General features: G+C 49.6%; 1 protein-coding gene across 2 annotated transcripts; it reads right to left on the reverse strand.

Moving 5' to 3' along the window:
* Positions 1-1083: 1083 nt before the first annotated feature.
* Positions 1084-25732, reverse strand: SDC4 (syndecan 4). 2 transcript variants are annotated; one of them, XM_069872049.1, is made up of 5 exons: positions 25711-25732; positions 6288-6429; positions 5303-5355; positions 4879-5062; positions 1084-3660 (listed from the first exon to the last, which is right to left on the reverse strand). In XM_069872049.1, exons 2-5 carry the CDS (start codon positions 6409-6411, stop codon positions 3509-3511), a joined length of 513 nt encoding a protein of 170 aa, XP_069728150.1. In that variant the 5' UTR covers positions 6412-6429; positions 25711-25732; the 3' UTR covers positions 1084-3508. The 2 variants fall into 2 exon arrangements, with proteins under 2 accessions (XP_069728150.1, XP_069728149.1); XM_069872048.1 differs by lacking the exon at positions 25711-25732 and adding an exon at positions 20248-20383.
* Positions 25733-26093: the final 361 nt, after the last annotated feature.

Below are 26093 nucleotides of genomic sequence, written 5' to 3' on the forward strand. Positions count from 1 at the left end.
GAGCCCAGGAGAGAAAGGGGAAAAAAAAAAAAAAGAGGTGGGAAGGCACAAATAATTTGTTCCAAGGAGCACGTCCAAGAACAGCCACATGAGAACATGAAGATTGCAGGTATACGTCACCAATTTACTGGAGTAGCAGCTCCCACGGAGCAAAGATCAGCCCTGCGAGCACGCAGCTTCTTCTTAGAACCAGCAGCAGATTCTCAGAGGACCTTCAGAGCACACCAGTGACAGACCAGGCAACAAGGAGCAGAGCCTGGGTACTAGTCCCGAGCCGTTTCCTCCATCCCTGCTAATCCTAACCACCTGTATTAGGAGTTCCCACCAGGGAGAACGAAATTACATTTTCTCAAGGATGATAATCCATTTAAAGACAGCACTTCTTAGGAGGCTCGGGACTTTTCCCAGCCTTCTCTGCACAGCCCTCCCTCCTGCATGTGCCTGAGGAGACACAGATGGGTCCCATCCCTCAGGAGCTATCAGAGCTGGGGAACATGGAGAAGAAGTAGCTTCCTCCAGGTCTTGCTTAAGAGCAGAGCTGTTTTAGTCCAGAACAGCACTAAATGAACATGGACTTTCTCCCAGAGCAGCTGATCCCAGGGAAGCTGAAACAACTCCGCTCCCACTTAAAGGACAGCGTCAAACTTGAAACTTGGCAAGGCTGTCTGCACATTGCTCCCCTACTTTGAGGGCACAGGAAGATGCTGCTGTCACCCGGTGAGAGGCGTAAGCCCATCTCTACCTCATCTGTCCCTTCTGGCTGCAAGGGGGCAGCTGTCTCCATATGTCATCACAAAACTGACCACCACAGAAACAACAGCCTCACCTCCTTCTGCTACCCTGCATCTGCCTTACTTGTCTGGAGGAGCCTCAGGAGCTCCAGAAGCCTAGCGAGGCTGGTCCCACTGGAGTTATTTGTGGGTCAGGCACCAAAGACAACTCTGAAGTAGCTGAAAAACCCCCTTTGAGCTGTGATCCCAGCACACCTTCCCCTTCTGTAAACCAAGGCGTTACACAAACACGACCTCCCTGTTAGCCAGCTCCCAAAAGTAACTTCAGATCAGAAACAGTCCAAAAAGCCAGTTTTAGAAAGTACCGGTTTATTTGAGGAGGAAAAAATAATATCAATAACAGTGGAAAATCTCCAAGAGCAATTACACAAGAGAATCCAAGGATCCCAAGAAGCAGACGCCGTTCCTGCCTTCCCAGCAGTGCTGTCCATAGGCAGTGAAACCCCTGCTCTCCTACCCAGTCTACAGTGAACTCTGTGCAGTTTTTGGAGCCCCCCAGAGCCTGCAGTTTCTCCAAACACACTTGTACTGGGACCAAGCGAGTGAGTCAACCTGGAGGAGGAGCCCTGGGAAAAGTCCTCTCACACAGATGTCTCAATACACGGCTCCTCTGCCACCTCCGCTTTGCCTGCCCAGCTCCAAGAAGCAGCTGCTGCCAGCTGAAGCTGAACTTCTTTGTTCTATTGACTGTGAATTTGGCCTAAAGCCGACAACAAAGCCTTAGCAAGTGGGCTCCAGGAGTCGATGAGACTTCTCGACAGCCTTTGCAACCCTCTGGTTTTGTGTTGCTTACTCAGTTACATGGTTTAAGGAGCCACACTCAGACTTTGCCTTAATCCACACCAGATTCAGAGAACTTCAGTAGGACAGGACTCGCATAAAGCAGCTCTGTAACACCTTCCTGAAACAGAAGCGTTGGACACACACGTTACCTTCACCCTAGGAGCACTGGGGGAATTGCTCTAACTCTCAGTAGAGGTAGGAGCTATTGTACACCATATATTAAGAAGGACCCACCACAGGAGGTTCAGCGCTAGCCGCCTATAAAGCTCAGTGCTCCCAGCTGAGAGACGCCTAAGCCAGCCTTCCCGAGAGGCAGGTACTCAGCACAGCACCGTGGGGCACTCTGCAGCGCAGCCAGCCCCCAGAACAAAGTTATTTCATCCATCCTGCAAGCTTCCAATGCTTGCTTTGAAGAGCAACCCCAGATGCGGATCTTAGACCCAGCTCAAACCCAGCACATCACAGGCCAGAGCCTGCACTCAGGCACAGCCTGGGACACAGCGACAGAGCCCCAGGGCTCAAGCTGGGCACAAACCCAGCTGCGCTCTAGACGAGACACTGGACACACAGCAGCACCAACTAGATCAAGCCTCTTACACGCAGCAAGGCTGCTGAAGAATTAACTCCAGCCTTTTCACTCTTAACTGCTCATTTCTCAGTAAAATATAGAATATATAGCTCTATAGGACTGATTGTAATATATTACAGACTAGAAATACTCTTGTCATTTCCCTACTTAAATCATATTAAGAATCCAATTTTGCATACAGATTAATCCTAGAAGTTATTACCTTGAATTTATAATTAAAATTCACAGAATAAAGCTTAAATAGTTTTCACAGAGACTCATTATATTAGTGTTTTACATACAAAGGATAAAAGTTACCAAATGAGAAGAGCAGCCATTTCAGAAACTATAAATAATTCTATTTAACAAAAAATAAAATCAAATCCTAAAAAAGCTTTGGGAAAAACATAAATATCTTTACCCTCTACAGTAGCCGCTATAGAACTAAAAGAAACCTGTAACACACTGTAGCTACTTCTGCTTCAGTTCAGAATATGAATCATATAAAACAACATCTCTAGAGAAATGCCCGGCCAAAGGAAACACAAAGGGATTGAAAAAATAGATCTGAGGAAATTAAAAAAGTAGATTTTTTTATTATTATTATTTCAAAACCATTTCTACAAACCTTATATAAACATCAGGCTATTTTCTTTAAAATTTTGATATAAAAAAAATCCTACAAGCATTCCTTAAAAAAAGGCAAGAGACTGAAGGCAAGGAAAGGGTGTCGGCACAGCCAAACAAAACTGGCTGCCCTGATTTCATGGATTAATGGCCCTTGCCTGGGGCCAACAGGAAGAGAGAGAAGTCTCCTGGGAAGACTTTCCCATAGGCCCTTTATGGCATTCAGGGATTTTGAGCCCCAGTGGGCTTTCTACTCCCTGATAAGGCAACGTCATCTGCAGTGTAAGAGATTCATAAATAGTTCTCCACAGAAACATCGCCAGCCTGCTGCAAGACGTCTATTAGCGAGGCTTATACAGAAAGCCGTCTTCAACAGAAGAAGCCAATCTGAGCACAGCACACTGGATGCAAACACACAGTGTTTGCTTCCGCAGTCTGTTTTGTGTTGATATACCCTCTGTAAAACCAAACAGAAAATTTGGCATCTTTATTCTTTTGACGCTAGCTTTAGAAAAAAAAAATACAGAGGGTTTGGGGCTTTTTTCAGACTCTTTGTATTTCATTGGGCCCTTGTTAGCTGAGCAGGATGGGAAGGGTCATGTAGGAGGTTTTGGTTTTTCTCTCAAAAGTCACTTTGAAATTCAACCCGAAAGGAGCACTTGTTCAGCATGTCTCATCTGAGGGCACGGTGTTTCCATAGTCTGTTTGTCCCTTGACGGGCACAAGGTGCTGCTGAGCTTTAAGCATAGAACTCATTTGTAGGGGCTTTCTTGTAGATTGGTTTCTTCCCAAGATCATAACTGCCTTCGTCCTTTTTCTTCATGCGATAGACTAGGAGGAGGATCAGGAAGACAGCAAAAAGGAGGCCCACTGCCCCTCCTGCAATGAGAGCTGGAGGAAAAAGAGCATGGAATAAGTAAAGTCCTGGACAACTCCTCTCCAAACTATCAGCTATATCTCAAAATTTGCTTCAGGAGCAGCAGCTCCCAAAGCTGCCTCCAGAGCCAGTGTTGTCCATGTCCTGTCATCACTTGTGCTGGCATTTTCAGTGCCAGAATATATAATTGGAAAAGGCCAGAAAGTGTTTTTACCCAACCACAGAGGAACCACATGTTCCACATTAACCAGTTTGTGTTAATATTCCAGTTTAGTGCAAGAAAAAGGTCTAGACAAAAATACATCCTCCCAACACAGAGATAAAACAAACCAAAAAACACCCAAAAAAGCCCCACCACAACCCACAAACAGCATCAACTCCAGGGAAGAGGCACAGGTCCAATTTGAATCCTTCATTAACCCATGTGAGCATGCTCTGGCGTCTGCATTTCAATTAAAAAGCACATCCCACCACCACCTCCCTCCAAGTAACACCCCAACCACCAAAAACCATGAGCCCACAAGAAAACACCAAGTTTTTCTCTCCTCACACCAAGGGTGGCCACAAGACTTGAGTGACACCTGCTCATTGCATCAGATCAGTTTCTTTGTTAAGTGGCTTTGCCATGTGCTCTTCCAGTCACTTCTGTAGCTGGAAGAATGACTGCAGATCAGCAAAATGTGCTGAAGTTTGTACTCAGACAACCAGCCCCAGTGCTTGAAGTGTTCCTTGACACAGATCTATCCCACATGCTGAGGGGAAGCCAGTTGCTTGGTTTTGCTCAAGCCAGAGCTACTCAGATCCATAACAGCTGAGTAGGTGTTTAAATCCCTTAGACGAATAGTTTGGTTCCTGGTAAGGCTCAGAAAAGGCAGGACTGGGGCAGAGGTTAGAAGGAAATGCCTGCATTTGATATTAAAGTCTGATGTCATTGATTTATGGCTAGATACCCTCTCACTGCAGTAGTAGCTGGGTGCAGAGCAGGTGCCATATGACTTGCATGGTGCTTAAGCCAACAGTCAGCTGCTAGGCTCCAACTCAAGCTGTTTACCCCAGCAAGGCAAGCAGTAGACACTTTAGCTGTTTTTATAAAGACTCAAAGATGGAAGGCAGTCACAGAGGTAACATCTCACTCCCCTTGTCACCCAGAAACTCCCCAAAGAAACAGGGAACAATAAAAGTCATTTTGATTTACAGTATTAATTATTTATCAGGACAAGGTGGAGCATTACCTGTAAGGACTTCTGTTCTTTCAAAGATGCTGCTGTTGGCTGTGCTTGCCATGGAGATCTTGTTGGACGGGTTCTCTTCGACAGGTTCAGCTTTGTCTGCAATGATTTCATTGTCCAGCATCGTGTTTTTCGCCTCACCTTCTATCTTTCTCTCAGTATCTCCTGGGATATAGTTGTCAGATATCTACAGAATATAGACAAACCACACCCATCAGTAAGTAGCACCCAGCCTACCTACAATTGAAAGCAGGAGGGTGTGCAGGGAAAGGAAAGTTTGCTTAGTGCATTACGAGTGTGCTGTTCCTGCTCATGCAGGTAAATTCATCTCGATGCCACATCTTGCAGGGGAAAGGGTATTCAGAAAGCTTCACAGATAGACCAGAGTAGCTATGTATTGCTTAAAACATGCAGAGGCAATACCTACCACAGGAGTATCCATGGTGGTCAGATAAATGGCATCTTCAGAGTCTGTGTAGTCTGCAGAGGGGGAGAAATAAAGAAAATTATGAAATAAAGGACAACACTACATTATTGTCTCATTACAACCCATTTTTCCAGAATTCAGACACTTCCCGCAATAGCAGCAACTGCAGCCAAACCAGGATTCATACTCTGCTGACTCCAGTGCCCTCTTATCTACTAGTACTTTCACCACTTAATGGCTTTGCACAAGACCATGAGATGTAATCTTAAAACCAACAAGTCTCTCACATGGGAGAGATCTTCAGCTGGATCCATCAGCCCCTGCCACAGATTATCAGGAGCTACCCTGCGAAGCCGGTCTGCTATAGCTTGCCAATGGATGGCGATGCTCTCACCGCCCACTCCTAAAGGATACTTCGCCAACCTTCTAGTTACCAGATCTGCCCAAACATGTCAGGCACCGATTTCAGCACTTGTTCTTTCCCTTTCAGAGAACAAATGTTAACATAAAGGGGACACAGAGCTGCAGAAACTGGTTTGGGCAGGGAGCTTTGCATGACATTGAGTTCACTTGAACATCAGTTAGTCCTCTACTTTGGTTGGCCTCAGCTGAGACATCAACTTTAAGCCTTTTAACACTGCCTCAACAATAGATTATTTATTTATTTATTTAAGCGTCTCAGAAGTTCTTTGGAGTTCAACAGGAAAGAGATCCAGCCACTGCAATGCCTTTTCACTTGCAGTAAGGCAAGCTTGGCTGGAGTCCACCTGTCCTCCCTGAGTGATTCAACATCACAGTACAGCCACTTTCACTGTTCTCATCTGCATGTGCCTATGATTCACAACACCTTCTCATCTCCATCTCACACCGTAGTTCCCTCTGGACCTCTGGCTGTGCACTTAGCCCCTCGCGAGTGACTGGTGGCACTGGGAAGAATTTCACAGTGTCAGCTGAGGGAGGTCCAATTTCCCCCTTACCCACTTACCTCCAGACCCAGATGCCTCATATATATAGGATTCGACAGCAGTTAAGTGAGGCCTGAATTCACCCATGTCCTCATCGTCCGGCAAGTCTCCAGAGGCAGGGTAGGCAAGCCATCGGGCATCCATGGTCTCGGTTTCTCTCACCTGAAAACAGGGGTGGAGAAGTGTTAAAGATCAGGCAGCTCCTCAGAAGCGTTTCACTAAAAGGTCAGGAGTTCAGAGTCTGTGCTGAGCACATCATTTCCATCAGAAGAACATTATATGCTGAACTTCCTCTCCATCAAGAGCATTATCTAGCCTGGAAATAGCTGAATTCCCCTAGAATTTCTCAGAAGCGAGAGTCAGCCTGGGAGGGGAATTTCCTGAGGGCGACAGATTCAGGAGGTTCACCTGAACTCACAGGCTGAAAATAACACAACAGGACCTTGGTCAGGAGTCTGTAGAAGCATTTGGAAAAGCAACATCTTCAGTTTGCGATAAGGGGGCATTTTGGAAGGACTTGCTACTCCCAGAGAAAAAGCCTGGCACCTATAGGTCAATTTTCTGTGTAGCACTGAAGCCTCACGCCAAGAGAATTCATTGCTTCTTGAGTTGAGAACAAACCTATTTTATGACCCAAGGGTTAAAACCTGGTCTGTCATTTCAGCTGAATCGCAGTGCAATACAGTGTGATGTTCAAGAGCGCTTGCTATCAATAATGACTTGCCAGAAGGAAGAGCTTCCCCTGCCTCACCTCTTCGAACGCACGTAAACAAACAAGCCTGTAAAATGGTAAAATGATGTCCGTGATCCTAGGACGTGACAGATGCAGCTACAGGCAGACATTAGCGAAATGGCAGCGCAGGAAAGGCAGCCTGCTCGCCCTGCAGAGCAGCGAGGCCAGGACAGCCTCCCACAGAACGAGCTGTTCAGCCACAATGGCAATTCACACACCACAGCTCATTTGCGCATGGACTTCCAAGGAGCCACAAGCCCAAACCTCCTGCCCTTATCAAGGTTATGCCATTTCCCCGTAACTATTCCTCCTCACTCCACAGCCCTGGGGACAGTCCTGGTGAGGGGACCACAGGTATGAGCTCTCAGGTTGCTCAGCACCAGCCCACAAATTCCAGCAGCTCAAGGTTCTTCCACAGCCATGAAGTAATAATCCTTATGGTGGGGGCCTTGACTCCTTCCCCTACAGTGAGAAGCACAATGCACATGGACGAGTCCATCACTAGGGGCTAAGCTATCAATATTTTTTCCACAGTCCTCACAGAGAGGCTGGGAAGTCATGGTCAGGGAAATCTTTCTGAAGGTTGATCGCCCCAGGAAAGCATTTATAAACATTCCTTTACTCCACAGTCCTGCACATCTGAGGGCTCTTCTTAATGTTCAGGTCTACCACGAGTGACAGCCTCACAGGGGTGAGGAGCAGAGACTCGCAGGGATACTTAAGAGCTGTGTGGCATCATCCAAGCCTCAACACTTCATTGGGGCTGCACCAAGACCTGGATTGGCTGGGATCAGCCTTCCTGCTTGCCCAGCCAGGTGTGGCCCATCCCACAGCAGTGACACCTATTACAAATTACATCCACTATCGATCCCACAAGCAAAAGCAAACAATCAGCCACAAGCCATGCGTCAACTTCCTCTGCCCACGTCCCCAGCCCTGCTTCCAGTCCAGGTTTCCCTGCCCATTAGCATACTAGTTTTGCCACAAATGAGACCTTGTGGTCAGGACAAGATGTTTCTCATTTTGCATTAGGAGCAGTGGGTACTAGACGTGCTTTTCACTAGCTTTTCGAGGCAGCTCTGCTGGAGGATAACCAAATGAACAGCCCAGAAGGCATGAGGTGCTGTGGCCAGCTTTCCTCCTAGACCCCGTGTCTCCACTCTGCTTGAGCTTGGCACAAGGTGATGGGAAGAGGGCTGAAGAGGACAGCCAGCTGGGAAGAAATCCCCCCCCACCTCCAAGCCTGGAACCAGGCATTCCTAACCTTATGGATCACTCGCTCCAAGGCAAATTCATTTCAAGATACGTGAAACTGAGCCAAAGCCAGACCTGCAATGGAAACTGCTGCCAGCGTGCAGTGGCTGTTCCCATGAGAGCTTCTGGCCATCGAGGGGCAGGAGGAACCCAATTCCCGTAAGGCTGGGCAGCACATTTGCTGCCTGCATAACCCGGCTGCTGTGCCAGAACAGATCAACATTGGCAAGAGCTCTGCGCTGTGCCGCACCCCTGTGCCAGCTCACGCTCTACTTCGTTATGAATCACAGCCAGCTCATGTCCTAACGAGAGTGGCCCAAGAAAACCCACATTTAAGCAAGCCATCAAGTGGCTGGACAGCAGGCTGGCCTTATCAGATCAGCCCAACCATGAGCGAAGCGGTGGCTGCCAGCCACAGCGATTAGTACATGCTGTGGAACGCACCGGGTCTGGCTATCAGAAAGCCCTATTTAAATCAGGACTGACGGTGTTTACAAGCCAGAGGACATAACAAGGAAATTACTGACTCACAAGCGTAAATAAGATTATATGGGAGCGTTCCCTGAACTCACTCTTCATCATCCTCTTGAGCAAAGACGGGGAAGTTCCTGGAAGCCACGAGAGCTTCACAAACTGACAGGAAACTTTTCCTGTAAGCAGGAAGCCTCATTGTAAAGCTTCATCTGCCATGGAAGTTAAAGGGCTGCCGAGCATCTCCAAACCTCCCCTCCAGGTTTCTAGACATGCCCTCCTGTGGAGCAGGGGCATGGGCAGCCCAGGAAGAGTTAACATCCAAGCGTGCAAAGCAGGTTTGGAGCAGGCACATTCATAGAATCATAGAATAGAATCATAGAATAATCAGGTTGGAAGAGACCCACCGGATCATCGAGTCCAACCATTCCTATCAAACACTAAACCATGCCCCTTAGCACCTCATCCATTCCTCACATGCACACCTGCAAGAGGGCACACAGGCACTTTCACAGACCTAAGAATAAGGGCTGTGGCTTCCCAAGTGCCAAATAAAGACCTCCCTGAAGACCTGCTCTAAAAGTGCATCCTTTTCCAAGACGATTCCGTCCTCCCTACAGCTCTCCTACGGAACCACAGAAGGTACCTGTGCTTCCTCCCAGCTGGCAGGCTGCAGCCAAGAAGAAAAAGCTGAGAGATGGCTGCAGGTTGATGGCCAGCCCTTGCCAAGTTGTCTCTGGCCACATCCAGCTTAACACCTTCAGCAAATGTCAGCTGGAGGAGGGCACCGGCACTGTTCTGAGTCTGCTTTCTACCATCTGTGACCCCAGCACTGGAGCTGGGCCAGGGACTTGCTGGGAGATTCAGACTGGGCGGCTGCACAGCCCCACCTCACCCCAGCAGCTGAAGTCAAGCCCTGCTATTAATATGCTCCTCTCTAGCTGGAATCTGTAGCAAAATCAACCTTTTCTGCAGGAGTCTAGCTCCAGGATTGTTCCTCACGTCAAGCAGCTTTTACCCCCAGTAAACACCCTGGGAGATTAACCAATATGCTGGGGAACAGAAACTTTTCCTGCCTGCCAGTGGCAAAAAAATAAGAGTTTACTCCCTGCCAAACAACAAGCACATCAGGCACGTGAACTATGAGTGTCATTCCCAGAAAAGCTGGGCACAGAGGTCTCATTTTCGAGCCGTAGACAGGCTGCACTACTGGCCGAAGCCAGACACTGTTTGCTCAGTTCAGGCATGGGAATTACAGCCCTGGCATGCCAGGCAGGGACTTGCAAGCCTTGCTGTGTCCCATCCCTCACCCATCCCACTCCATTTTATGCTCCTGGAGCCTTTACTTACAGCCCCAGTGTACAACTAGCATCTCCTCAAAGCAAGAACATCTATTTACTGAGGCAGCAAGCAAAGTTTCTGTCCAACATGTGCATTTCCCCAGCCGCTGCTAATTCTGGGAACTAACAAACCCCAGCAGCTTGTCCACCGCAGGCCACACATCCTCACCACAGCCTTTGCAAACCCTTTCAAAAAAAAGAAAAAAAAACACCACTCCCAAATGATGTTTAGGGGCAGAGACAAAGTCTTCCAGACACGGAACTGAGTTTAATGACGGGCCCTTGCCTCTGATCAAACACACTGAAAAGCTTCTTCAAAGAGTTCCAGCCAGCAAGCAGGAAAGGGAGTCAGACCTGCAGAGGGTCTCAGGCACCCAAATTGCAGGGAGCTCTTTATCAAGTTTATAACTTTGGCACGGAGATTCAGCGCTGGCTCCTGCGTCTCCCGCCCCAGCACTGTGTACACAAGCCTAGCAGTAAACAGGAGCAAGGTGAAAGTCAACCTTTCCCAGACAAAAGCACATGGAGACTGGCCAGCCTAGGAGGTGGCAGAGGTGCAGGCCTGTTAACTCTTTGTAGCCTGCAGGGATAGAGAAATGCAAGTGGCTCCTGAGGCTGTTCTCAGGAGCTCTGTACTAGGGGACAGTTGCAAGGATCACCTGGTGAGCTGTGGTACACAAAACACCTTTCCCAGACCTGTGCTGTCATGAGCAGATGTCACTTTATACCCCCACAATGTACATCCAGATCAACTTAACCAGAAAGGGCTCCTGGATGACACCAGCAGCTGCCTGCATGTCCCAGCCACAGAACCTGGTTTATTAAGAGATCATCCTTGCAAGGCCACCCACCTGGCCCTCATATTGTGCTGCCTCATGGAACAAAGAACACTGAATCTAACAGGGCCTTTCCAGTGCAAGGATGCAAAGCCCAGCAAACCACCAAGCCCGAGAGAGGGGATTTCCATGCAGTTCACTTCCACCCCACTCTCGCAGGAGTGCACAAACCAGGAAGGTTTTAAAGCTCACGCAAAACACGCGAAGGAGCTGGGACTGAGAGCACAGCTCGCCCCCTCAAAGCCCCCCAAAACCAGGAAAGCGGAGGAGCTGCAGTGCGGGAATCAGGGCAGCTCAGATCGGTGGGAGTCAGCCAGATAGAGCCGACCTCCAGGGGAAGGAGGCACACAGCGAGGGAACACGCAAAGACAGCTCCATCTTCCCATCCGAACAGGCACCAAAAGAAAGTTATTAGAAGTGACATGAGCTTCAGGCAGAGGCAGCTCCTGTCAGACCAGTAAGGGAAGGGTCTGTATTTCCCAAAAAAACCTTCCTTAATCTCTCCCCTCCCTCCATGCTCAAGCTCTATATAAAGTCACTTTTGTCCTGAGAGCAAAGCCAATATCAATATTTCAATCTAGATTGCACCTAACTCCTTCAACACATCAGACGCAGCAAAAAGAAAAAAAACAAACATTTGTGCCAAGTGCTTGTGTCCATGCTTGAAGGGTACCATTTCACTTCTCATTCCTGGTCAGTCTGTCCCACATAACTCACAGTGCACCCAGCCCACGCCTGCCTCTGTGCCAAGGGACAGAAGTTAAACAGCTCCCATGCAGGCACACGCGTGTCTTCAGTTGCATAGCAGGCTTACTCTGAGGCTTCCAAACGTGGTTAAATATTACTGTGCCTTTGCTCAACGCTTTCCAAGTAATCCTAGAACAGGACCACAGGTACTGTGACCTTGGGCAACGCCAGACATGCCCACCTCCTCTCTGGTAGCCACACTGTACAGGTGCACTCCCATCACAGGGAGTTGTAAAGGAAAATCCACAATGCCTCTGAGAACTGAGGGGGAAATCAGAGACATAAGTACTGACCAGGGCTTGCGGGCAGCTCCCAGCTGGAGCAGGGGATAGCACTGCATCTCCGGTACCCTAAGCCAGCTACTGCAACCCATCTCTGTGCCTCTTACCAAAGAGGGAAAAAGACAGGTTTATTTTTTGCTCAGTAATACAGGCAAGTAGTAGGGTCTCGCTCAGAAAGACAGAGCAAGAGCAACATGCAGGCTGACGAACTGCTCAGCTGGTAAAAGCATCACTTGTTCAAGGTGACTTAAGAAAAGCATCCCCAGTCCCTGTCCAACCAGGTATCCATCTCCCTGCAGCCACATAACCAGTCCTTCGTGCTCAGACGCAGCAGCCCACGCACTACGTGGGGAAAGTGCACTAACGCACGTCCAGCACTACATGGCCTCAGCCGGGGTCACTGCCCCACTTGCCCCTGCTCCCTGGGTGATTCTTTAAGCTGCATCGCCACAAGCAGCTCTCCTGGGGCTCATGCAGCAGTGGCAGCATAATCCCCATGACAATTACACCGTAATCCTGGGCTCTGGAGGGCGACTCGCTGTCATGGGTGCCTCCTCTGCAGCAGAGATGAATCCTCCCGGGCTCTGCTTGCTGAAAACGGGCTTCCCTGCACTTACAAAGCCAAACCTCAGCTACCTTTTAACTCGTGTACATTTGCTTACACACAGCCTGGCAACTTCAGACCACTCCATAGGTGCGTGCCTTTCAGGCCATGCTGTAGAAGCGAGCAGGAGGAGGACAGAGCGAGATTACAAAGGAACGAATTCTTGTTTAACTGCTCTTGCCTGATTATCTTCCAAGAGTAAAGCCATAAAGACTGAGTCCTCTGCCAGGCAGGCACACACTGGGATCTGTTTACTGCAACAGAGGCAAGAGAGCTGCTCACTGCCCAGCTCCAGAGACCGAGAGTGGGAAGGGGATGGCTGCATCCCCCCTCCAGCAGGACAGATAAAGCTCAGCAGTCTGTATGCAGATCACTTGCCCTAAAGCAAATAAAGATAAGGTTCTGGGTAAAACTGCAAGAGGGGAAAGCAGGAGCTCTCATGTGACCCAGGAGGAAAACAACTACAGCAGAGCCATTCTGCACCCCTGAAAGGTTCTCCTGATCATGGGCAGCATAAGCACTTGGTTCATAAAGAGATGGCATTTTTATGGTCATAACAAACCTCGTCATAGGTATTTCACACACTTCACTACCCAGGGCTCAGGCCTGAAGCTGGAGAAATCTATTTAAGGTTAAAAAGAAATGATTCGGTTTATCTGGCTCACAACTTGCTCCGAGGTGCTGTAACAGGAGGCTCCCATTGCATCCCTGTCTGTGAAAGAAAAGAATTATATAAAGGCCACAGCAAGGCGGCTTTTCCATCAAGGATGATTTCTCATGCTGACACTTCATGCTTGGGATATTTCACATATTATATGTCCCTCTCACGCCAGGGAGAGGCCTGCCCTCACTGCTCTTTCCTAGAGTACAGCTACACCCCAATATTTCCCCGGCCACGCACACAAGTGGAATTTCCACTTGGTAAGAAACACATGACATACATTTTTGGGATCTTCATGGTACCTCATGCCAGGGTGTTAGCAAAATGAAGCCAGACACCCAACTTCAAAGGGAACCTTTCCTAGCTGGCTCACCATACAACTAATCTCAGCTTGTTTGTACAGTCAAGATTCCCAATGCAGCGGCCTAGAAATGTTTCCCCTCCCACAATCCATTTTAATCTAATCAGAAGTAGTGGCCCAAAGATGCAGGCTTAGCCCGGGCAGTTGAGCTCTGCCAGCATAGTTATGCTATTTAAAGTTTTGCTCTGCTGGCAAACGTACCAGTAAAAACTTGTAACAGAGGAAGTTATCAGCTTGAAAGCACTCGAGAGAGCATAGCCGTACCACTCTGCTATCAGAATATACCCCTGTAAGCATTTATACAAACAAACATTTCAACAGCAGGGATTTTCCTAGTTAGCTAGCAGCAACGGTTGGGCTTTCAGTGTGTGGAGTGTTTTTGTTTTGTTGCGTTTTGTTTTTCAGTAAAGACATTCCTGACGCGGGCAGAAGTTGCCCTGGCTTGGGCCCAGAAAGCAAGAGACGCAGCACATGCTATTGGGGACGACACAGCTGTACTTGGGGAAACCTGTCACTCCCAGGACCATTTTCTTCTCCTAGAGCTCTGGACTCCCAGCCAGGCTTCCTCCCCTCTCCAAGCAATGGGGAGCAATTGGCAGCAGTATTCCAGCCCTCCCTGACTGCACCTCTGCACCGTCAGCATCACAGCCAGGAGCAGAGGGAGTCGGCTCTTGTTTTGGTCACTGCTTCCCTGGCTTTGCAAAGCCTGCACTCGGCTGGACCAGCAAGTTGTTTAGTAACCAACGCACAGGACTAGCTCATCATACTCAGCCTCAGGAAACTCAGAATTAGCGCCAAGAACAGCCCGCACATAAACAGTCTCCTGCAAGATCCTGGCTCCAGAGTCTGCTCCACTGCACGCTGTGGATTTGCAATAAATATTTATCTTGCTGGAGAACAGATTTTTCCAAGCAAAAACTCCTGACATCAGTAAGGACTATATTTCCATTTTGGGGAGAGACTGCTAGAAGCTTCTTTTTTAGAGGGATACCTTAGCCCACAAAAGGAGTTTCTGCCCCTCTCCTAGCACCACACTTACCAGGATCCATCCCTCCACTGAGGAGTCCCACGGCTTTCTGGGCCAATGCAGCAGAACCCCATCACGCCAAGCACCCTCCTCCCAGCCACATTCCTCTCAGTCACCGCATGCACTGTGATTTCTGCCCACTGTGCCATGCAGGCCATTCGCTGCACGTCCGCAGGTACTTTCACAGACATTACTGCACGTGAACATTCGTTTTTATTGCTTTAGTTTGCCTGCAATGGCAGCTAAAGGGTAGAGGCAGGGGTAGCCTGCAGCAAGGCCACATCATGTTGCATTCAAGTTTTACAGCAGACAGCAGCACAGTTCAACTAGAACTGTGGTGGAGACACCTTTTCCCCTTCAGCAGCGAAGGCAGAGCAACATCAGAAGAGAGGAACCCTTCCCAGGGAAGGCTTTGCCTTCCTTGACAGAACGCAATTTGTTTAAGCAAGCAGTAGCCTTGTTTTCGCTTGACTGACACTGGCTGCTTGTGTAACAGTGCTACGGGTCTCTCGGTCTCCTTCCTGCCCCAAGGAGTGTCTCTCCGAGATTTTAATTAACTGCTTTGATTTTTAAGTTATCCCAATAATCTGTCTAACAAGAGCCACTTGGCATTTTATAAGCAGAGTCTCAGCCTCAAAGGATTTAAGGATAAAACTAACTAGAGTGCGTATTTGCAGCAAAACCCAGACTTTTACAAGCAGCGGATTTTTGAAGTCAGCCAGCCTTCAGAAATTTGGAGGGACTCAGCTATATCGTGTGTGTTTTCCCCCTCCTACGCTGACATTTTCCTCCAGATTCAGGATTAAGTATTTAACCCCCTCTTTTGAGACTTTCCACTCCTTTAGTTCGCTTTGAACACTTTCAGTCATTTCAGATAATATTGCCGCTTTCCTCTCACCGCAATGCAATTCCTGTTTCCAACTGCAGCTGTCTAAAAACACAACAAAAATGGAGCCAGAGCAAGTTAGTGGCCATTTTCTGATCTGCTTTTGCCAACCCCAACTCAGCTGCTGGCAGCACTCATATGTCAGAGCCCAACAGCTTTTTTGCCCACTACAGCCACAGCCCGAGGCAGATCTGACAAGAGGCAGCAGGGGAGGCACTCGGTGCTGAGGGTGGCACAGACCATCTGCCCAGCAGCGCAAGTTCTGCTTGTCACCCTTTTTCTAACCCTATAAAAATAGACCCCCCTCTGTGCCGCAGGGCCTCGGAAGGCTGAGTCAGTGCTGTGGGTAAGGGGCCAGGGCCGTTACTCAGAGGGTGACAGCAGAGTCTCCGGGAGCTGCAAGGAAAGGCAAGTGCCAGAAATCCTGAGTCAGAGCTGGACTGCCGCAAGCCAGGGCTGATAGTGACTGCGTACACTCAACAACCATTCCAGCAAATGCTTTAAGACAAAAAAGAACTCTGAACTAACCTAGAAGAGCAGACCTAACAGCTCATTAACATAGACTCTTTCTCAGCCCCTTGTGCAGCAGCTGATTACAAGTTAAACTCTTTAATGGGACTGCCCTGTCCATTCAGAGCCACCAGCCCAATCTTATCACAAGTCTCATTCCAGTGCAAATCGTTAGAATCCTTAATCTAAAGCATTTGCATTCCATCGAGTCTCAAACAAACAGCCACACATGCTCAGCAACAGCAGCCAGAGGTCAGGCAGGAGCAGGGTCTGTCCGCACAGGTTTTTTAGTGCTTCAACTGCATCAGCTTCCAGTTTCAAGCTGCAAAAGCAGCACAACCCCGCTGTTGTTACAGGCATAAAGGAACAAGCAGTACTGACTGGAGAAGGAGAATGCAGCTGCAAGGATCTAAGAGCAGGATGAAGAGGATATATGTTAACTCAAGAGCAAGGAAGTGTTTTGAAGGATGGATGCTCCGTTTTGTCTAGCCAAAGTGATAGCAGGGGAGTTTGCAGAATGGTGAGCCACAATAACCTAATCAAGTCATCTTAAGCCTATCTAGGTTATTTACATTGCAGACCACAGAGGCACAGTGATCACCCCTCCCTTGTTGGCACAGTTACTATCAGTGAATTTAAAAAAAAAAAGAAAAAAATGTTGGTTTTAAAGACAAAGTCCATCAATTCATCATCAGAGGGAGAACAACTTAACACACTCAAAACACAATACAGCCCAGTGTTAACTTACAGTCAAGCGGACTCAAGCAGCCAAGAGCATTTACTAGTACCAAGAGTCAGAGGGGATGGGAAAGTAGCTTCTGGAGTTATGCTTAAGTCTGGATGCCGAGTAGCCAGCCAGAGTCCCTCTTCTCTGTCATCGCTCTGATGGTCAATTTAGCAGCTTTCAGCTTGCATGGAAGTGGGACACCCCAGGAAAACCATGGCACAGTCACATTAGTCTCCACTTAAGACATCTGAGCAGCAAACTGCCTTCCCACCCCAACCACTCAACAGCTCAAGGCAATAGTAAAGACATTAACGGAGGCTTGGAGGGGAGAGGGAAAGACACATAGGAAAAAAAAATTTTCACCGTTGTTGGCCTGGATACAGGCCTTTGTAGGACCTCGAAGTGCCAAGGCCTTGGGAAACAACAACAGGAGGGGCAGGAAAGAGAGCAATCATGTTGGCTAACAGCCTTAGCTTCCTAGAGTGAATGAGTCTCTCTGCTATCTTGAGTCCAAAAAGTACCAAGTTCAGCCCCGATGTGCCTCTCACGTAAGCTGTTTGGAAAAATCTGGAACCACAAGAAAGTGCTCTCCGGCATGGGAGCTGGCAGGCACTTAGGGCAGATGAGAAGTGGGCAGCAGCGCTGTTTCCCTGACTGCGCCCCACACACTGTGGAGGTGACTGCTCCCACCCACAGGGGTATTTCCATGACTGCTATGGGCGACGTGCTGGGCTACAGAGGGACAGTGCAGCCCTCCACTCCCACCTCACAAGCTGTACCTCCTCAAACTGCGTGCACAAGGTGCTAGAGAGGCTTTTTCTTCCTACACACGCATTTTATGCCAACATCCCTAGGTTTGGCTACCAGAAGTCACAGGCTCCTTCCCTTCAGGACTAAGGGACATTGCCTTAGACACTGTAACCTTGCTTCTCTGTGTTTTAGGGAGGCTGAAGCAAAGCAAGGATTTGCTCTACACATTCAAGCGCCCCATCAGTTGGCCCAGCCAGAAGGTAAAATAAAGTAAAACGTGCAGATAGCAATGTCTTGATTTGATTGGGAGGGACAGACGAGAAACTGGGCAAAGAGCAGAAAGAACAGGCCTCGGGGATCAATGGCAGCAGGACAAGCCAAACCGGTTTTAACATTAATAATGCTGCACTACTTTCCAAACACAGCTATCATCAACAAGACACCAGCTTTGCCAATCGGGAGGCCTCCAAGCGTGATTGCTTTAAACCAGCAAACAGAGCCCACAAACAGCGTGAAGCCTCCCCCCTCTCTCCGAGCAATCCTCTGCCAGCAGCTTCTGGGTTGGATTTTTGCTTGTCTACACTGTGGGGATGCACAGACGCAGCGCTGCATGGAGCCTTTTTCTGTATACTTCAAGGCAGAGAAGTAGGACAGCTGCAAGAAGCTTGCAGCCCAAGGCTGCAGCAGGCAGACAGCTCTGCTGCTTCCCTCCTGTGCTGCCAGGGACACTTAAGGATGCTAAAAGCGCAGGGAGAGTTCGAGGAGGCTCCTCGCCAAGCACAGCAGACCCTGAGCCCTTCGCCAGCTCCACCAATGCCACATCTTGGCTGCACTGGTGGCTTTCTGCCCATCCCCAGATGCAGGCCCCTAAAGTATCTTCTGCAGGACCCCCATCCTTACACAGTACAAGCAGAGGGGAGCGCTCTGCCCGCACAGCCTTTGCTTTCTAAAGCACTCGACCGGAGACGGCTGGGGACCAGCGGGAGACATCAGGCTTCGGCCCCAGCCTTCCCCACCCCACGGGAACAAGACCACGTTCTCACAGGAAGGCGCTGGGCTGTCGTAACACAACCCACCCACAGCCTAAGAACCAACGTCACACTTCGGCACTTCAGTAATATTCCCCACCCTCTTACACATCCAAGATTGCTTCACACACAGAAATCCCATCTACACCAGAAAGCTACACGAGGGGGAAAGCAGCCAAGGCATTTTTGTTTGTACAGGCTTGGGGAAACATTCAAGTATGGAATCACTCTCAACAGCCACGCTCTTGCATAAGCACGAGAAATACAATCCCTGTCTTGTTAAGAAACAGCTACCTGTCTTCACTCTGCCCGCACAGAAAAACCCAGAGCCACATGCTGTGCAGCCCTGCACGTTTTGGCAGTCCAATTAAAAAAAAATATATATGGGAGGAGCCCAGCAGAACCCTCCCAAACTGTGTGTCATCCTCCTCTACTTCCCAGCAGCCTGTAACCCAAACAATTTGTTTGGGTAAGGTTTATAGTAGGGCAGTGTTACTTCCCAAGCATACACTCCCAGCTTAGGTAGCTTAAAAGATACAGACAAATCATACAAGTTTTATGTAAGGTTTTACAGAATACATCTGTGCAAAATTTGTTGTCTTTGCAGAAATCCGATGCTTGCAGACCACTCAGTTCCCCCGGGACACCAAGTTGCATTTCATACCAAACATGGTCAATGCAACTTCCAGATGCTGTCTGCCCCAAAGGTTTGCCCTACTAGTTTGGACCAGTTCTCAAACGAGCGATTCACGCGCTTAATAGCAGGGATAAAGACACCAGATTAGAGTAAAGTGGATTTGTGCCAGTTGGTCTTAGCACAGAGTAGCTGACAATTACTACAGATGCTCTCTGTGGGAGATTCCTGCTCTACAACCAGCAAACACCAACGCCGCGTTCCTATTAGAGAGCAACGGAGCAGCAGAGCCTTATCAGCTCTGATCTGCCCACCTAGCCTTCAGTCCAGAACAAAGCCACACGGACGATTAAACCCATTTGGAGGACCCCTGGTCTCCTGCAGTTACCTTCACTTCAGCAGCTCTTTCAGATTAGCAGAGGAATCTGCCCTGACTGCACTTTCAGCAAGAGGGACACACACACAGACGCAAAAACCAAACAAAACAAACAGAAGGGAAGGCAGAATCCTGGAATCTCTGGTTCACCATGAAGATCCCACACGTGCCTGGCTTGAAGTATCCAAGAGACTCTTAAACTTTCCGCGGCGATGTTTTTCACTGCCATATAGAAGTGAAAAAGTTTTGATATACAAGACCATCAGGTACCGGCACAACCAAACTCGGGTATGACTGGAAAGCCTACCCAGGTGCGTAACGCATCACACAATCGCAAGAAGAGAGGGATTAAAGGACCCAGCATGGTTTAGTATTTGATAAGAATGGTTGGACTCGATGATCCGGTGGGTCTTTTCCGACCTGGTGATTCTGTGATTCCCGGCAGCGGGAGCCCAAAGGTGTCACGGAGAGGGGGTTGATCTCTATCGCATCCCCTTCTACTGCCCCAGCTACCCCACGGCTCACAGGACGAGGCTCCCCAGCGGGCAGGGAGGGAAAGGGCCGGGTGAGGAGCGGCACAAGCCGGTGCCAGCCAGGAGGGGCTTGGGGAGCCCCGGGAGGGCACGGAACTGCCCCGACCCCCGTGTTCTGCCGCTCCCCGGAGAAGGACGAGCGGCCGGGGCAGATGCCGGGGGCGGCGGCTCGGGGTCTCAGGGTCGCCCACCCCGGGACCCCCCGTCCCGACGGGACTCACCGACTCGGCGGCGGCGCGGAGGACGAGCCCGAGCAGGAGGGCGGCGCGGAGCAGCGGGACGCGGGGCAGCGACATGGCCGGGCTGCGGCGGGACGGGACGGGCGAGGAGAAGCGAAGGGAAAGCAGCGGAGCGGCTCGGAGCGGGCCCCGCCGCCACCGCCCTTATAGCGCCGGGAAGAGCCGCGGGGCGGAGCCGCTGAGCCCGCCCACCCGGCCCGGCACCCGAGAGCAGCCCCGGCACCCCGGGAGAGGGGGAAAGGGAGAGGGATGGGGGGGAAAGGGGAGAGGGATGAGGGGGGAAACGGGAGAGGGATGAGGGGGGAAACGGGAGAGGGATGAGGGGGGAAACGGGAGAGGGATGAGGGGGGAAGGGTAGAGGGATGAGGGGGGGAAGGGGAGAGGGATGAGGGGGGGAAGGGGAGAGGGATGAGGGGGGGAAGGGGAGAGGGATGAGTTGGGGAAGGGGAGAGGGATGAGGGGGGCAAGGGGAGAGGGATGAGGGGGGCAAGGGGAGAGGGATGAGGGGGGGAAGGGGAGAGGGATGGGGGGAAGGGGGAGAGGGATGGGGGGGGGAAGGGGGAGAGGGATGAGGGGGGGAAGGGGGAGAGGGATGAGGGGGGGAAGGGGAGAGGGATGAGGGGGGGAAGGGGAGAGGGATGAGGGGGGGAAGGGGAGAGGGATGAGGGGGGGAAAGGGGAGAGGGATGAGGGGGAAAGGGGAGAGGGATGAGGGGGGCAAGGGGAGAGGGATGAGGGGGCAAGGGGAGAGGGATGAGGGGGGCAAGGGGAGAGGGATGAGGGGGGAAACGGGAGAGGGATGGGGGGGAAACGGGAGAGGGATGGGGGGGGAAACGGGAGAGGGATGAGGGGGGGAAGGGGAGAGGGATGGGGGGGAAGGGGAGAGGGATGAGGGGGGGAAAGGGGAGAGGGGAATAAGTGGGAGAGGGGGATAAAGGGAATAAGGGAGAATAAGTTGGAGAGGGGGAAAGGGGAGAATAAGGGGGAGAGGGGGACAAGGGAGAATAAGGTGGGACTAAGGGGGAAGGCAGAAAGGAATAAGGGGAGAAAGGCATAAAGGGGGAAGGGAGGAGAGGGAAATAAGTGGGAGGGGGATAAGGAGGATAAGGGAGGGGGAGAGGGATAAGTGGGTAAGGCAGAGACGAATAAGGAGGGAAGGGGGAGAGTGATAAGGGGTGGGGATAAGGGGGAAAGGGATAAGGGGGAAGGGATAAGGGGAAAGGGATAAGGGAGTGGAAGGGATAAGGGAGTGGAAGGGATAAGGGAGTGGAAGGGGAAAGAGGGGGTGGAAATAGGAAGGGGCAGTGGGAAGGGAGGGGGTAGAAGTGGGAAAGGGAGTGGGGAGTGGGGAGTGGGAAGGAGGAGGTGGAAGTGGGAAAGGGTGGTGAAAATGGGGGAGGGTAGAACTGGGGAGGGGGATGCAAGTGGAGAGGGGGAGAAGCAAACACTCAGCATCCGCTTTCGCAGCATTCCACAAGTGACAGTCTCACATTTACAGAAAACCGAGACCGACTGGCAGCCTGTCATCGCTGCGGTTATCGAGTGGGCTGTTACATCACTGGGTTCGTGTTGGAGATGGAAAATGAAACCACTCCGTCTGTTTTCTCTGTAAGCGGCAAATGCAAAAAGCCCACACAGATAAAGGGAAAAACCCAACAACACTGTTCAACTACTTCAGTTTTTCTTCTCTCGTTAATAACTTTGCCCCATCATGGGAATTTGCTCGAAAGCATCCATTTCAGCCCCTTAGCAACCCAAGCTGCACCTGAACTACCACACCAGCATGCACTCTGCACTGGCCCCTTGTTCACACTGCAGTCACCTCAGTTGCCTCACTTGGACTCCAGTTTGTGGAGGGTAAAGTATTTTCTTAACAGGGAAGCAACACACAGACAACAAAGCACGTGTGCCATGATCTCGTCTCCGCTAGACCTGGTTCTCAGCCCACTCCAGCACTACAAAGCTATATCGAGAGACCTTGTAGCCTTCCCCGTCTCACTTTAGCATGCTAATCCTCAACACAAAAAGATCTCTATGGTGAAGCAGCCTTCCCAACCACCTGTTCCTTTGGGAAGAAAGTGGTATGGAAGGTGCCAGCTGAGGTCACGGAGGTCTCCTCTGTGTTTGTTAGGACTGTGCCTGCGTGCGTGACTGCTGGCAGCAGAATCTCCTGGCAGCACGGTGCTGGACTCGCATAATAGGAAGTGACAAGGAGTGCTGCTCAAAGCTGAAAAAAGTAAAATGAGATCTGAACACAGCATACATCCAGGTACGGGCAGTAACCATCCTGGAGAAGGCTGTGGTTAAGTTTCCTGCAGCACATGACCATCTGCCCTCAGGACAGCGAGGCACTGCTCAACCTCTAGTCCACCACAACATTCAAGGCCACCGAAGCCTGTGGGCTGGCATACCACCCTTCTTTATTACCCTCACTTCATCACACAGAAGAGCTGATGGAAGTCACACCTGGTGCAGGCAGGAAGCCCAGCTCCAGTGAGTCTCCAGCTCTGGACAGCCAGCAGAGGCGGGCAGCAGAAGATGGAGAGAATTAAGAGCCCATGAGCTGGGCTGAACCTGCAAAGCCTGGTCCACACCATGGCAATATCTGCCAGAGAGAAGATAGCCCCACCAGCACAAGGTGGCCAGGACCACTCTGCTCTTCCCTAACCTTCCAAATGACACCTGTATCTGGGTATGTGTGGCCACGACCTCTATACACCTCCTTCCAGGTAAAGAAGCCACCACAAAGAGGCTTTCAAAACCAGCTGCCTGTATTGTGGCTACAAACACTGCTACCTTGCCTGTTAACTTCCTCTTCAGACAAGAGCAATATACCCTACCCCTCCCGGATGTCACATCCCTTAGCACACCCCTTACACCAAAAAGTCCCCCCTGCACGACACAAGACACCATTTCCCGTCCTAGGGTTCTGCTTTGACAGAACAGAGAGAAACTAAGCCCAGGGACCACGCACACTGTCACACAATCACAGAATGGTTTTGCTTGGAAAAGACCTTTACGATCATTGATCCAGCCATTGATCTAGCCCTGCCAAGTCCCCCACCAGACCACGTCCCCAAGCACAACATCCGCTTGTCTTTTAAACACCTCCAGGGACGGGGACTCAACCACCTCCTTAGGTAGCCTCTTCCAATGCTTGACAACCCCTTCAGTAAAGAAATTCCTCCTAATATCCAAGCTAAATCTCCCCTGGGCATCTTGAGGCCATTTCCCCTTGTCCTGTCACTGACTACTGGGGAGAAGAGACCAGTCAAAGTCAGGCTTGCACACACAATCCTTTGTGTGAACTGAGAGAAATCTTGGGCTTCTGAAACAGAAATTAAACTCAACCCTAATGTATTTTCCAACCCTGAGATCAGATTTACATAACTTTAACAATGATATTTTCAAAGTGCCCTGTGAAGAACCATCTCCCTCTGACACACACAAACTTTCTGTATCTGTATCTCAATAAAACTCATACAAAAGGAAATAGAGCCACAAAAATCATTACATGGTTCTGTAAGCCCATGACATACATTAAGACTACTTAATTTTACCCTTCAGGTGTCCTCTTTCAAAATGCTGACATTTTCCTCTCTCTGGAATAATGCAGAGAAGTCGTGGGTGTACGTCACTCAGCGAGAGCGACAGGGCCAAAGGGCCCAGAGAGGAAAGATGCACAACAAAAATGTACTTTCCTGAAACCTCACCACAAGTGAGAGAAGCAAAGAAAAATGAAACACGCGTTCAGACACAAATTTGTTCTGGGCGAGGAATTCTCACATTGAAGGTGTGTCAGCTCCCTTCCCTGTTTAAAAATTACAGCTGGCAGAGACGTAATGCAGGCTGGCCACCATTGTTCTGGTGTTCAACAGCGAACAGTTACCCGGCTCTTGCGTTGAAAATGAAAATCAGCACCTGCCAGTTCCCAATACATGGTGCAAACACACTGGGAATGGAATGGAGCGTCCAAACACAATGTACTTGGAGGGCGAGGGAAGTCTCATTTTTACATAACACAAAAAAAAGTCTGGACACTCTTGAGAGAGCTACAGAAGAAGCCCTTTTCAGCAGTTTGAGGCCATAAATGCTACTGCACTGGCAAGGAAGAGGTTCTTCAGCCAAGCTCAGCCCAGTTCCTACAGGCACATTTTAAACCAAGCTTAGAGGAAGATTCTCAATCTCTAAGAAACCTTAAGTAGAGTTGTAAGAAAATCTTGACTCCCAAAGTCCGTCCAGCATGCTGAGCTCTTTGGAAAAACACACCTGCACACTGCATGTGTAGAGGAAGAGAAGCAATCTAAAACTTTCATCCCACATTTTTAGCTATTCAAGATCCAATTATTCTGGGAATGTATCATCTCAGCCTTACTGTCCCTTTAGGAAAGGTCACCTTAGCACAAACCCCACCTGCCTAGCAAGAGGGAAACAAATCCCAGCAAAGGTCAGTTCAGATAGCACTGCCCTTTGTACACCAGCTGGTAAAATACAGATCACTTAAATAAACAGCTTCCTGGTTTAGGCAATGATTCCTGAGGAGGAAAAAACAATACCATCCTATACAGCCATTTCTTGTGGAAAGAATCCATGGCTAAACACAGCTTTGTCCTGATAAAGAAGTGACCATGATAGTCACGTATGATCTGGGTACATTTTCAGGGTACTTGCCACATTCTGGGTCTATCATCACTTCTCCTTCCCCCTGCTGCTCCTCACGACATGCAGGTGTCACGCACAAAACAGTCAGCTGGTGAAAACAGGACATTCTAACCAGAAGCCAGGCAGGCAGCACCTCACATGGCATCCTAGAGGGCATGACCTCTGTGTTTTAACATCCTTTTCCCCTTTAACACATCTTTCCTCCACAGCCACCTCCACATTTCATTAGAAATAAAGAGGAAGAAAAGGGAAAATGAAAATGTCACTTATTTCCCCAAAAATATTTGCTTTCCTGGTTCATTTTAAATCCTTCCCCCAGAGCAGGGATGTGGGGTGAGGGTCCCCATGGGGAGAACACTTTCTCTCCCAGGTGAAGGATATGGTTCCCTCAGCTGGAAGACACTGGAAAGGAGGGAGAGTCAAATTCCAGAGACGACACCACGCAACATGTCATCACAAAGTCAGCTAGGAGATGAATTCACGAACTGTGTTGTAGCTGAGTCGTAGCGCAAATATCTGTGCCACAGTGCTTCACTGTGTCCAATCTGGTACAGGTGGGAGGGATCCTTGGCTCCCAGCCCTGACGTGACTGCTGCCATGCGATGCTTTCAATTATCGGGCACCAACAAGCAGGGAGGAGTCTCGAATTTGGAAGGAATTCAAGTCAGCACCTCCTAAAACACCAGCTCTTATTTTGTGATCCCAGGGTCTACTGGATAAATCAGAAATATTGTTACTGATGACTTCGTGGAAAGACATCCAGCAATTACACCAACAATCCTACCTTACTCTAGCTTGAAGTTGTGACTATACAACCCAAATTTTTTGCTGGCAAAGTAAACTCAGCCCTACAAAGACTGAAAAGGAAAGAGGAACATGAAAATTAACATTTAAGTTGTGGCTTGCAAGTCTCAGAGAGCCAAGCACAGCAGATTTTAGGAAATGAAACCAATTATCACCAGCTTTAACAGAAACAATGTTGAGTCTTGCAATTTATGCTCAGCAATGTGGTGGCAGCAGGCAGCCCTGATAGAGCCAGGATTTTCATGTGTTCATTTCTGCACTGGCTAAGGCTGGTAAGCTTCTGCAGAGATTTTAAGATTCTCTGAAATCCCAAGTCAAAACTGAGCAGCTATGGCCCATCACGTGCCGCCTCTGCCTTGCACA

Source organism: Phaenicophaeus curvirostris, chromosome 18 (genome assembly GCF_032191515.1).
Source record: "Phaenicophaeus curvirostris isolate KB17595 chromosome 18, BPBGC_Pcur_1.0, whole genome shotgun sequence".
Taxonomy (NCBI): domain Eukaryota; kingdom Metazoa; phylum Chordata; class Aves; order Cuculiformes; family Cuculidae; genus Phaenicophaeus; species Phaenicophaeus curvirostris.